The following is a 13338-nucleotide window of genomic DNA, read 5'->3' on the forward strand; positions in this document are numbered from 1 at the left end:
TGTCCGGTTAACTGTGCCCCATCACCCATAACTTTTAAAACAAGCATACAGATGTTTTGGCTGGTGACTTTCACTGAAGGAACTTGCTTCCTTAACCATGTTTGTGCCGTTGTTCATGGTCCTGGAAAATAAACAACAGCCTAAAAGTATGTATTTCGATATCTAGAAAGCAATGTAAACAATATGACTGGAAGTACCTGAAGATGACAGTATGTGTCATAGGTCAAAACTTCATCTCCCGTGTGTATGTTGAATACTGAATGAAGGCATTTCGAAGGACTAGGATCTTTCTTAAACTGCTCTACCTGAAAGATAAGAAGAAAAACAGCAAAATTAAATACAGCACAAGACAACGTAAAATATCTGCACAGCTTACAGTAAATGACATCTCGCCTTTTATTTTTGCCCTCAGCCTGGCTTCATTCAGATATGGTGTAGGGCAGGCACAATACATTGCGAGTGTTCCACAAATTCACCTCAAAGATCTAAAAGGACCAACTTGTGATGTGGGCAGCTTTTTACAGAAACATACACAAAAGAACAGCAATCTCAATACACCTGTTATGAGGCTGGAATTCAATACATGCACCACAGATGGAGAGCAAGAGCAACCTAATCTAAGGAACATGATTAGCTAGACCAGAAGTTTCAGCTCTGTTCCTCATGTACCCTGAATGGTCCAGTTTTTTTGTTTCAAACAAGAAATAAATATTTGTTTTAAACATGCATTATTTTCCATTGCACAGAAGACAACACTTACAGTTTGATATACAGTGATTGTTAAAATAACTGGTCGAAACAAAAACTTGGATCATTTGGGGTACTTGAGGACGAGGTTGAACCACTGAGCTTTTTGCAACAGAAACTTCTGATTATGAGGTACTGATTGGGTTTCCACAGGTTCTTTCTAAAGAGACCAGCCAAACATACAACGTTGAGCAAACTTTAGTACAGTTCACTATAAGTTAAAATAATATATTTACTGTAGGACCTACTGCATAGTATGTAAGAAGGTCCCTAAGGTATATGTGTTACACATAAGTTCTCTATTTTTAGTTTCCCCACTCACTGGTTACTTGCAAGGTCACCACAAATAATCCTGGTGTCCCAGATATTCATTTTTATACAACACATTCTCTCCTGCAGCAACCTCGAAATAACAGAGGAAACACAGCGAGTCATAATATACCAGGATAGTGACTTGTTTGCAAATTTAACAAACATGTCTATAGATAATGTCATACAAGCAATAATAATAATAATAATGTATTAGGAATGACTGACACATATACCAATCATTAGTCCTTGAAAGTAATTTCAAAATGCTTACCATGCTTATTTTTTTTTATTAGATGCCCTTCAAGCTAAACAGTCTGCAAAAGCTAAGAAAACACTTCAAAAACAGCAAGAATAAAGTGTAACTTGGTATGGGTGTGAAATATCAGAGTTATATTAACAAATGTATTCGCCTTGCTGTTTGCATTCACTTTCTACCATTTTCTGTTTCAGTCATCCTTTCACGGTCACTGTAACTGTTAGAATTTACAGATAAAAATCAGTTTACAGGATCAAGATTTAATTGACAAAATAAAAAAGGGTTTAGGACAGATTAAGGACAGTGATATTTTCAAAGATCTAAACTATTATATTTGACTTTTTGATTGTAATTAAAAAAAAAAATAGTTTTCCACTCTAATAGGTATGTTTAATTTGTCAGATTTTTCCAGTCGTCACCGAGATGGAAGAGCCGAGACAAACGTAAACGGATTTCCTTCCATTTGCAATACAATTCCCTTGACGGCATTCTTTATTCTCACTGAAGCATTCGAGACAGTGAATCCCATTAATCACCAAACTTGTAATGTGCTGGCATTCTTGTTGAGACTTTAAATTAGTTTTCGATTCCAAGATTTAAGACACACAAAAATCGTATTACGCAATACCCTCTATTCTAGTTCCATTATTCACTAGGTACATGGTAATTCCCAGGCTTTGTGAATGCATACAAAAATGTCTTTCACTAACTGTGGGGGAAAACGTAATTACTGTACAGCCTAATTAACTGTTAAATTATAATTAAGAGACAGACATGCTTTATTGACATTAGGTCAGTATGTTATACCTAATAAAACGTAATATTATTTAAAAAGCAGTTATAGTACAGTATTAGCATCATGAAAAAATATAGTATATTCTTATCAACATATAGGTTTCTAGATACATTTCCATCAAGTATCGGTTCTCACTGCAAAGCAATTGCAACACAAACATGTGACTGCAAAATGTCCCATTACTTTTTCACACTCCAGAACTATGGCAGACAAATTTGTGGGATACAGACTGACATACAAGCATCAGTCTCACACTGCATTGTGACACCTTCAGAACTGTCAGGAAAAGCATTTGCTTTCTATGTACTGTTCCTACGACATGTGGTGTTAAAGCTGTTGCATTTTTTTTTTTTTTTTTTTTTTTTTTTTTTTTAATCATAGTAACTGTGATGTATTATACACTATTAACTTAATAGTACCATGTTAAACAGCATTACCATTGACACTAGAATGATAACCTGCTATGATGTGTGTAGGTGTGCAACTCCATATCGCAGATCATGAAGTATTATCAAAAATGATAAATGTATTTTTGTTTGCTTTTTTTCTAAACTGGGTTTTTAATACAAGATTTAGAAGTCTTTTTTTTGAGAAGCTAGTTTGAATGGTTTTATCACACAAAATTTGGACACCAGTACCCATCCCTTTTGCCTGGACGTGATACCGAGTAATGGTTTTGAATGCTGTCTTCAATTGGTTCAATTGAAAACAAGCACAGTTCTGACCTCCTGTAAGAAAGAAAAATATATATCCTTCCAGCTTCCTGACAGGAGCACAAAATGAATACTTGTTTGTGGTAATCAGAAGTACAGTGACAACCAGCCTTGATACAGGATCAGTTTGCATGTGTCAAACTATAAAAAGACCTAGTCTTTAAAATACTAAATACAATATAAAACCCACTATAAAATTAGCTTTTGAGAAGTATATATGTATACAATATATACAGCTATGGCCAAAAGTTTTGCATCACCTACAAATTTTAGGATTAAGACATAATACAAATTTTAAAAACTATATGAACATAATTTTTATATTTTATTTAACATTATGTAGTCAAATAAACTACATAATGATATTGCAAAAGTCTACTGGCGGTCTTAATAGTAGAACAGTATTTCATGTCAGATTTCAAGATGTCAAATTTTTTTATTTGTTTCAGTTTTTCGTTAAGTATATGGAAATATACAAAGCGGTATGTAATTCAATATGTTAACATAATTATTGAGTAGATTTCATTCAAAATATATAACCACTGATAACCTGTTAAATTGTTAATTAACTTTTACTTCCAAACTGTTTTGTATCATTTTAAAAGTTGCTGGAAATCCTAATAGAAGATATTGTTGGATATAAAATGAATCCTTTTCAGCCAGGTCAGAGCTTAAATCCATGCAACAGTGCTTTACCTTATCAGCCTGGCGCATGTAGCAGTACAGGATCCCTCTCATACATTTTATAGCGCAATGCTCCAGCTCATGAGTCCTTCCCTTGTCATCATCAATGCGCCTGGACCAGGAAGATAACATGCAAAACAAATTGGAAATGTAGAAATTTAACAGCGAATTCAGAGAGGCATCCTAGCAGGTTTGTGAAATCTTCCAACTTACAGCTTCAGACAAATATAACTTTAATTTGTGAATAATTAGACTTGTTCTGTAAATATCTACTGTAAAGTATATTGAAAAAAGATACAAGCAGCATACTTTTAACTACTACACAGAAGTTTGTGTCTAGAACCATTTCTAAATAGATGCAGATAACATATTTAAATATCACAGTAATCTCACTTTACACCGGGAGCTGCAGTTTTTGTTAGTTCCTTACTTTTGCATAAGGCTTCACTTGATATACTGTAGCTACATGTGTGGATATATATAACCATGTTCATTTTTATTACACATTTTTCCCCAGGCTTTTGTTTTTCGTGACTTCTGTGAATAGTTTTCCAGTTGCCCACACATTTGAAATTTTATTTCCACATCTTAAGTGTTCATGCTGTTGTAATTTTGATTAATGTTTGAGCGATTGTGTTGTCTCCAAAGCTTCCTTAAACATTAATCAAACAAGGCTTCCTTAAAAACAACCATCAGTAAAGATATTAACCATGGAGCAAAGAGAAGGGAGGATGTAATTGTTCATGTAATTGTGCCCCTAAAAAGTCAAAACTATATACCGGTAGATATAAAAGGGACACAGAATTGCACATCATATTCACAATGATTTATATAATATAGTGCAAGACTGGCATAATCTAACCCTATAGAAGATTACATATTTGCTACAATTCTGTGAAGTATAAAACAATCTCTAAATACTGTTAAAAATGACAAAAGACAAAATGAATATTGACAGATTATTGAGGTTGTTTCCACATAACATGCTGTAACAGCATTTTCTTTATGTGTTTGTGGTTAATAAGGTGGCTGTTGTGCAATAGAGGTAATTTGATAAACTCTAATAATAAATAGAAATAAAATGAACCCATAATGGCAATTACTGCAACAAGGGAAATGTAAAAATGACAAGGTTCTTCTTGCAATTAATGTTTTGTTTTGCATGAACAATGCAGTGCATAGAAGGAATTTACTGCTGGTTTCATAGACCCAATCTAATCTAATCTCAGACTACTTTACTTTACGGTAGTTCAAGATTACTGTTAATCTGGATCTTTAACGTCGAAGAAGAAGAAGAAGAAGAAGAAGAAGAAGAAGAAGAAGAAGAAGAAGAAGAAGAAGAAATCAGAGAATAGCAGCATTTTCCTGTAATGTATGTTACCTGTATGCCAGGGCCAGGGCCCAAGAGCTTGCAGCGCAGTACAAGTTATCCCGGACTTTAGCTTCATTGCACTCAGCAAAGGTCTTGATGGGGAACAGGCCAGTCGTAGGGCTTTGGTAGTTCAGTACAGTTGATTTAACTAAAAAAAAGCACAATTGTGGGGAAAAAGAAAAATCATTTTTTTTGTTTTTATACAGTAAACTTGTCCTAATTATGGCACAAGTTCCCATCTATAAAATTCAATTTTATAGCAATAAACTTGGAGATCACAAAGAACAGCTGCTCAGGTCCATCATTTTTTTATGTGCTTGTGAATATACTATAAATGGGTCTCTTTTTGGCTCACAGCTGCCTGGGAAGAGTGAAATCTCTGGTAAATTCATTTTATGTCAAACAATAAATGCCAACTTGCTCTTCATAGGAACATATTATACACAGTAATATATACACAGTAAAACGTTGCAAATCCGAACGTCAATAATCCGGACTGATCAAAAATCCGAACAACGTTGATGTTGCCCAAGATTTTGTACGAATGTTGGCCCTATATGCAGCTTCAACGAATCAGAGATTAGTTACTGCAGAGATTACCCAGGAAACATCGTGTACATGCGCTTTAGTTCGGTGGCAGTAAACAAAGTATTTTAATATACAGTATTCTCATAAAAACGAGGTTTAAATTACAATGGCTGCATCGAAACAAAAGAGAATTCAGCTAACACTAAAAGAAAAACTGACGCTTCTTGAAAGAATTGACCATGGTGACAGTCAAAGCAAGACTGCGGACGATTTTGGAATTGGTAAAAGTGCAGTTTCTGACATTTAAAAAAGTGGTTAAAAAAGTCGTGTGTTGTATAGAAATTACCAATACAGCGCTTAATGGGGGGGGGAATGATAAAAAAACATAACAAATCCGAACGACCACAATCCCGAACTGAAAGTATGTGTCCAGATGTGTTCGGATTTGCGACGTTTTAATATATGTATAAATATAATGTATATATATATATAAACACACACACACACACAACAGGAATGACTCATAGCTTTTATACTGTGTCCAGCTGCACAGCAGATCTTTAAACTGTGTTACTTGATGTATAGCAACCTGTCATGAAACTGCCTTCTGTGACAGACATGTTTCAATGAACTTCCATCACTGACTGGAAAGCTTTTTCAGTCTCAACTTATGGGACAGTATTAATCAGTGATCATGTAGATTGAGAGGTTGCACAATGTCTGTCTTGTCTCCTGGGTATTCTGAATGTGTTTTAGCTTGTCCACACTAATGACAGTGAATACGTTTGACATCTCTGAAGGTCATCCATGCTGTTCACAAAACTTCCCAAGCTGCATTGTGTCCTGTAATATGTTTTTATAGCAGCTTCCCATGTAATTTACATTATGCTAGATTTAAGATATATCAGCACTGTGAAGCTAAGAAAAGAACCACTGCCTAAGTGCCTTTGCAATACAACGTGTGCTGATCTGTTACATATAATGATGTTCTTATGATGCTAAAGATATCTAGTTAATACTATAATTTCATGTATTGGACTGCAATACATTCATTGGTATGCAAATTTACAATGAAAACAGACTATTCTATCTTGTCACAAAAAACAACAACATTGGATTGTGTGATCAACGTGTTTAGAATATAATGTCACTTGTTTTTTTTTTTTACAGGATCATTATTGTAGACCCCCCCCCCCCCAATTTATTTTCATGGTTCAGTACTGATAACACAAGAAATCATCAGGAACTCTTTTTTTTTTTTTTTTTTTTTTTCTAGTTAGGAACAAAATAACCTCGGAAATCTATTCCTTTATAGAGCATGTCTGTATCATTAGAAATGTAATTAATCTGTTTTTGAAGAGTTTCATCTCCAAAACATAGCTTTAAAATGAGATTTTCTTTCAAGGTAATTTTCATTTTCAGTTTGCTGTCGTAGCAGTTGAAGAGAATAGATAGATAGATAGATAGATAGATATCATACTGTACATATTTTTAAAATGCAGATGAGAAGACCTGAACGCTTCCTGGGCAATTACAGCTTTAGTGATGCGAGAATCAGAACAGGGCAGTAAAATGGAAAATGCATTAGTAGGTTTGGGAGAAACGCTACATTATTCCTGTGTAAACAGAAAGTTACAGTAATGGTTTCTACGCAAATATCAATGTATCTGTGTTGATTTTGCTAATTAAATAAAATTAAATCCATTCAATATCATCAAACTATGAAAATACAGTATGTAGACTGACCAGTTACTCTATACAATTATTTAAAGATACCATATATTACCAGTTATAAAACAAGGACTGGTGTGATGCTACAACAATAAATAATTTCAGCAGTGAATCAGTCTGACATGTCAGTAATTTCAATAAATTAGTCCAAGCAGGTAGAAGGAAATTCATCTCGCACCTAGCTAAGACTTTCCAGTCTAGTTAACTGTAGCCTTGGAACTCCAGTTTGTTATTAATTATTCGTTCTGAATGGGCAGGTAGACTTAAAGGTGTATCTGTAATACAGTTGTGCTTTTTCATGTTACACTATTAAGTTTAAAAATATATGTTTAGCTACCATATCTAGTATTTAACACAGACAATCCAGAAACATAAAGAGATCACATATAAACCTGCAGACATGACTTCTGTTTTCACAGCTATAAATGTCTGTTATACCTAAGGGGTGATCTTGGCTTTCATTTTAATGAATGGGTTGCTGTTATATTAAGGTAAGCAGTCTTTCCTGGATTAGGAGGTGAGACCAAATGTTGGGAACATGAAAAGGTCATTCAACACCAATACCATACCTGGGGTCATCCTCTCTGGCCTTCTCTGTACTGTATTTAAATATATATTGTAGGATCACATTGGTCATAACTTGTATTCACACACAATTTTTCAGCTATCTTGATCGCAAATAACATCCCTTTCATTATCCTACAACTAGTTCTATTCCATTCATTTTATACGTGTGTGCCTTTTGTCTTTGCTCACAATATGTTTTCATAAGGAGGACTCCTGTCCATTGTTTACACCTTGGAACTAAACATCCAATCTATTGATTATAAAGTTTAAGAGATATTTACTGTTGTTGGGCCTTGTTTAGATGAAACCCAACAAGTCTAAAATGTTTTGGCATTTACTCAACAGCATACAAAGTGGATGTAATTGAAGCATACAACAAGTGGATGTAATTGAAGAACTGCTCAAGCTGACACTGCAAAGCTGGCAATTTATGATGAAGCACAGACACTAAAGTATCTTGGTTAACGTATTCCTTTGAATGTTGATTGCCCTCTGGAAACAAGCTCAAGGAACTGCTTTTATAACATTATTTGAGTGTGGAAGTAAGTTTAACACAGCACAGGACAGCTGGAAGGCTTTCAATAATTGCAAATATATTTCTATCATCCTCAGCTATGAAGAAAATGTGCACTGATTAGTAACTCAAGCCAACTGCACTTAAATAATGGGGACTATTCAACATGTTTAAACAGCAAATACCTAAATGTAGCTGCCATTTATATCATTAAAATACGTATTTACAGAACTAAAATAAATGCAGCAGAACATCTAAATAGTTTCAGTTTTTTGTCATGATGATACAGCTTTGACCTCGAAGGATACAGCTCAAACAAACGGTTCACATTCAATGAAATGTGACCTTTTTACACACAGATCAACAGGAATAGAAGTCCATACATTTAAAACCAAGTATAGTTGTAACAAAGCCAAGTACTGTTGTTTGATATCTGTTTACTTACTGGCACTATAGTACTTGTCCAGTTTATCCCACAGAGTCTCGCCATCTTCTTTTAGAAGGTTAATGCTCTTCAATGGTTCATATACAGAGCCTGAAAAAGAAAAAAAAGAAAATCTGTATTAATCTCCCCTCATATTTAAAGTAGGCATACACAGTACCAGGATGAACAAAAAGACCTGCATTGCATATCTATTCCAGATTTTACTAAATGCCTTATCAGCCACAGTGAACAGGAAGCAAACTCAGGAGGACTTCAAAAAGTATCTTAATCATTATTTAGTGTATAATTTAAAAAAGCTGACTCATTTTGAGTTCCAAACCCATAGAGTATGCTGTAGTCATGGAAATAATGAATGATTTTCACTTATGCAGCATATTTTAGTAAACCAAAATGAGTCTAAATGGGGCTATGTTTTAAACAGCACAGCACGGCCCAAATCCACATTGACAGTGAGCCGAATTTAAATATGGACGTCAAACAGAATTTAAAAAGACCTCCTGGTCTAGAGCATTAGTACAAATAAAGGATGGCAGCAGAAATTCACAATATAATCTATCTCGTCACCAGTGAATTTGGCATATTTTAAGAAGCTCATTTTAGAGCACATCCCATTTGTTAGACCACATTTATAACACGTTCAAGGTGATTTGAATTTTAATGGAACAAGACCAGGGTCAATACTTCAGGTACTGAAAATTCAGGCAAGGGACAGGAAATGTACATTTTTTTGTATCTGCTTTTAAGTAACATGGACCTAACCAATTCTTTTAACTGTCCATATGTGGAAAAATGGAAGTCGTGCAAGCGAACTAAACATTCATTTTTCAATGCTGCTCTGTAAGCTGAGTGACCCGAGCTGCTGGTTGCTAGGGAGCAACCTATTGATTATATGTAGATCATGCAGCCTTGCAATGACTGGAGATACATTTATAGAAATCCTTTGTGGCCACATAATGCTTCAATGCTGTCACTTTCTTTTCCGAAACACTTTCTTCAAACCAAAATCAAAGCATTAAATTGTCATTACGGATACATTACAAAATATCTCTGTGTGCCTCAAAAAGGCATTTACAAAATATTTGGAGTAAAATCTATGAGCAGATGGTCCTAAATAATTATTTCATTATTTTAGTAAACTATTACTGGATTTAAAAAATATCATATTGGCTTACAAGTTTAATAACCAAAGGCTTACCCAGTGGTAGAACTAGTGGTATGTACCTATAGATTACAAGGCTTATGCATACATTACCATGCCCTGCAATTAAAAATGAGATGTCATCAATTTAAAAAATGAAAAAACATGTCTACGGCTTAATTTCCAATATAGAAAACAGATGTATGGCATTGCCTCAATAAATTAAATTCTGTCCTCCCCATTTTCCCTTTATTAGGCAGCATAGCTGATGATTAACTCAGCAAAGCAGGCAGCGTTTCTACTGGCTTATGCTGAACATATATTTCCCAAACCTTTATTAATTCGCTTTATTTTCATTTATCCCGCTGTCCTCAATGTTGTGCATTTCTAATACACGTATCTATGTTCAGTCGTTAAAAGTACAACACAATTGACCAGCCCTCTCTTTTATGCTGATCCACAGATTATTTGCTCACAGTCACATTCTATGTTGTACCATCCTGCCTATTTTAAACTGGATGAATAGCATTATTCTAAGAGCTGATCATTTGAATATGAATATGTTTCATTTCTAGCATTTCATTTACTATAAACAACAAAACGCCCTAAAGAGACACAAATACATTGGATAGTCCCCTTCTTTTATTGATTTCAACGGCAGCTGTATTTAGATCTGCCGCTGCAAATCAACTGAATACCAATTGAAGACTCTAATATACTTCAAATTGTTCAGAGGACAAAATGACAAAACTAAAAGCAACAATTGCATTTCAAAACAGGCTAGCCCATGTAAATGAAATATGGTTCTAGTGCACAGCATATTATTTAGTAAAGCACTATAATTATTGTTTTTACAAATTGTAGTAATTAATATGTAATCCACTTTGATTTAGCAAGTACTATTTGGTAAGTCAAAAGAAAAAGGGGGGGGGGGGGCTGTAGCTCATCCACTAATATCCTCTTCCCAACAACACAATGCTATTCAGGCCAGGGATCAATTCACTTACAGGAACGCTGATGTTAGGGTCTGTATTACTGTATTTCAAATGTAACACTTATTATGTTGATGTCAGCCTGTCAATATTTTTCAAATGTTTATTTGCAATTCCTTATTCCGGTGATAGAAAGAGGAACAAAATGTCACATTGGTAGAGATGCCCAGGTCAGAACATCTAAATGAGTGAATTTTGAAAAAAGTGAGATTTGTAAATACTCCCTTACAATGCATTGTGACGTCCTTTCTTTTAGTTGTGAGATTGCTTAAGTTGATGCCAAAAAAGTTCCTAAAATGAGTGAGACTTAACCTGTCTGTATTTCGGAACATCAAAGATCTACTTTTATTCCAATCCTTGATTACAGTTACATATTAAAATCTTAAAGAACATTGATAGATTCTGCCCTTTGGACCACACTATAAAGTACATTTATTTAAAAAAAAAAAAAAAACACAGCAAAAAATGTAATTTGGACAGTCAGGTATTTTTAAAAGTACTGTACTTATTTTAATATTATAATATTATAATATTTCTTACATATTTACATCTATAATAACTACTTAAACACTTCCAACTGTTTATATTTATTTAATAATTTAGGGTGCTGCATTATGTTTAAAAATAAAGACTGTATATTTAATATACTGCAAAATGTACTGTTAAGTCACCTGACTTTAAACTGGACTGTAAAATTTATGATACAGTTTATACAACAATTTTTTAAAAATATTTTTGTGTCAATGTACAGTAACAAAACCCCCATTTGGAGAAAAAAAAGTGACATTCCCTTCCTTACTGTTAACTGGTAACAGGCTAGTAGGTTTCTAAAGGTGAGCATTTCTAAATTAAAACTACATGTGGATAAACACAGAATGCTACACTATAGGAACACACATACTAAACACACACAGAAGCACTGATTTAGCTTAACATGATTGTGGGACATTGCAGAGGCTTTTAATGCTTCAAATTAACTCAATTAAGTGGCCATACAGTGTATATTTGTTTCAAACTCTGTTACAATTGGAGAGACAGTGGCATTGTGCTTTTAAAAAAAAAACAATAATGCAAATTCAGGGAAGAAATTAAATACTACAGACATGTAAATTAACGACAAAAAAAGACTCTGCTGTTGAACTTACCATATCTCGCCTGGTTAGTACCAGAACTCGGGCTGTCATCTCCGAAGCGTGACATTTTCAATTGGTATAGTTTATGATTGATCGTCTTTCAGCTAAACTATAGCAATTTGCAAAAACGGTTAGTAATGGTTAAGGACAATTAACATCAAATAACACAGCACGTACAGTTAGCAAGGTTATTGCAAAAGCAAAAATAAACACACAAGCAACAGGGAAAAACTTTAACACGTTCTGTGATTTTCGTTTTTTCCCCCTGATCTTTCCTACTTGTTTATTTTTCATTCACTGCACGGTTCCCAGTTTATTTTCATTATGGTGACACTACCATCAAAAAGAATAGTAACAAAAAACTAGAGGTATTTGTTTTACAAAGTTTTAGAATATATAGTTGGAAAATGTTTGATATAATTTGTTTTGTCTTTTAAGCTGATCTACAGTATATTGTAAGATTAAAACTGAATCTCTTAAGTGCTGAATTCCACAGTATCTCAAAACCTGCCCTGTAATCGGTGGTAGGACTTTAAGTTTAACGAGCCTGTGTGAAATGTAGTCAATGTTCTCCTTATTGTTGTGTAAAGCCATTTCATTTAAGTGCGTTTATAGTTTTTAGATTTAATATCCAATAAATAAATACATGCATAAATAAATAAATAAACGTTAAATAAAACGTTACAGGGCTCTTACTGAAATATTGGAAATAATATCCGGAAACAATATGATAATTGAAGATAATATTCATCAGAGAGGTATGCACTGCTTAACTACTTTAATACGTCGAAACGATAGCGAAGCTTATTCCACCTTCCACCCCGCAAAAAAAGGCGTTATGCTGCAATGACATTGATTGCAATATAATGTGCATCAGTTGTCAGATCCACGGAACCAGCAAATAATAAGAGAAAGGAATCTTCAAATAAAGGTGTATTAGTACCTGTAGAAATTAGAATGTAGCCTATATTAACTGCTTTAAAAAAATAAAATACATGTACTTATAGCAAAGGTTAATGATGACCATTGCAAGCTGCACTTTAATATCACGAAGGATTGAATGAAGCCAACCAGTGCTGTGCTTAAAACAGTTTAATACACTAGCGTAGCATTTACGATGACCTCCACCCTTAACTCGGAGAAGTCCAGCGGGGGGAAGGGTTGTCTTCTTACTCCGTTTAGCTAATAACAACATGTTGAAAAAGGAACTAACCAAATATTAACCTACATGGTCCACAGCACACAAGCAGTATATATATTAACCAGTGGCAAACGGCCATGCACGTGAATAAGTCAAACCTGAACGTTTTGCTCTGGATTTGAATTCCAAAAACTTCCAGCTGACATCTGCCAAACGAGCCATATTTACAAATGAATCAACAATGTGCGGCACGGTCGTAAACTGCGCAA

General features: G+C 34.2%; 1 protein-coding gene across 5 annotated transcripts in view; it reads right to left on the bottom strand.

The window, feature by feature from the left end:
• LOC117425602 (phosphorylase b kinase regulatory subunit beta-like) overlaps positions 1 to 13334 on the bottom strand; it is a 55069-nt gene extending 41735 nt beyond the window's left edge. For 2 of the 5 annotated variants that reach the window (XM_034042664.3, XM_034042665.3), the window contains exons 1-5: positions 13228 to 13334; positions 8666 to 8755; positions 4890 to 5028; positions 3521 to 3620; positions 198 to 305 (exon numbers count right to left, since the gene is read on the bottom strand). In XM_034042664.3, the coding sequence (XP_033898555.2) occupies positions 198 to 305; positions 3521 to 3620; positions 4890 to 5028; positions 8666 to 8755; positions 13228 to 13291 (501 nt within the window). In that variant the 5' untranslated portion in view covers positions 13292 to 13334. Of the gene's footprint in view, positions 1 to 197; positions 306 to 3520; positions 3621 to 4889; positions 5029 to 8665; positions 8756 to 11940 lie in introns of all 5 variants that reach the window. The other 3 variants (XM_034042667.3, XM_058993769.1, XM_034042666.3) reach the window with 3 other exon arrangements.
• Positions 13335 to 13338: the final 4 nt, after the last annotated feature.

The sequence above is a fragment of the Acipenser ruthenus genome, chromosome 20 (genome assembly GCF_902713425.1).
Source record: "Acipenser ruthenus chromosome 20, fAciRut3.2 maternal haplotype, whole genome shotgun sequence".
In the NCBI taxonomy this organism is placed as follows: domain Eukaryota; kingdom Metazoa; phylum Chordata; class Actinopteri; order Acipenseriformes; family Acipenseridae; genus Acipenser; species Acipenser ruthenus.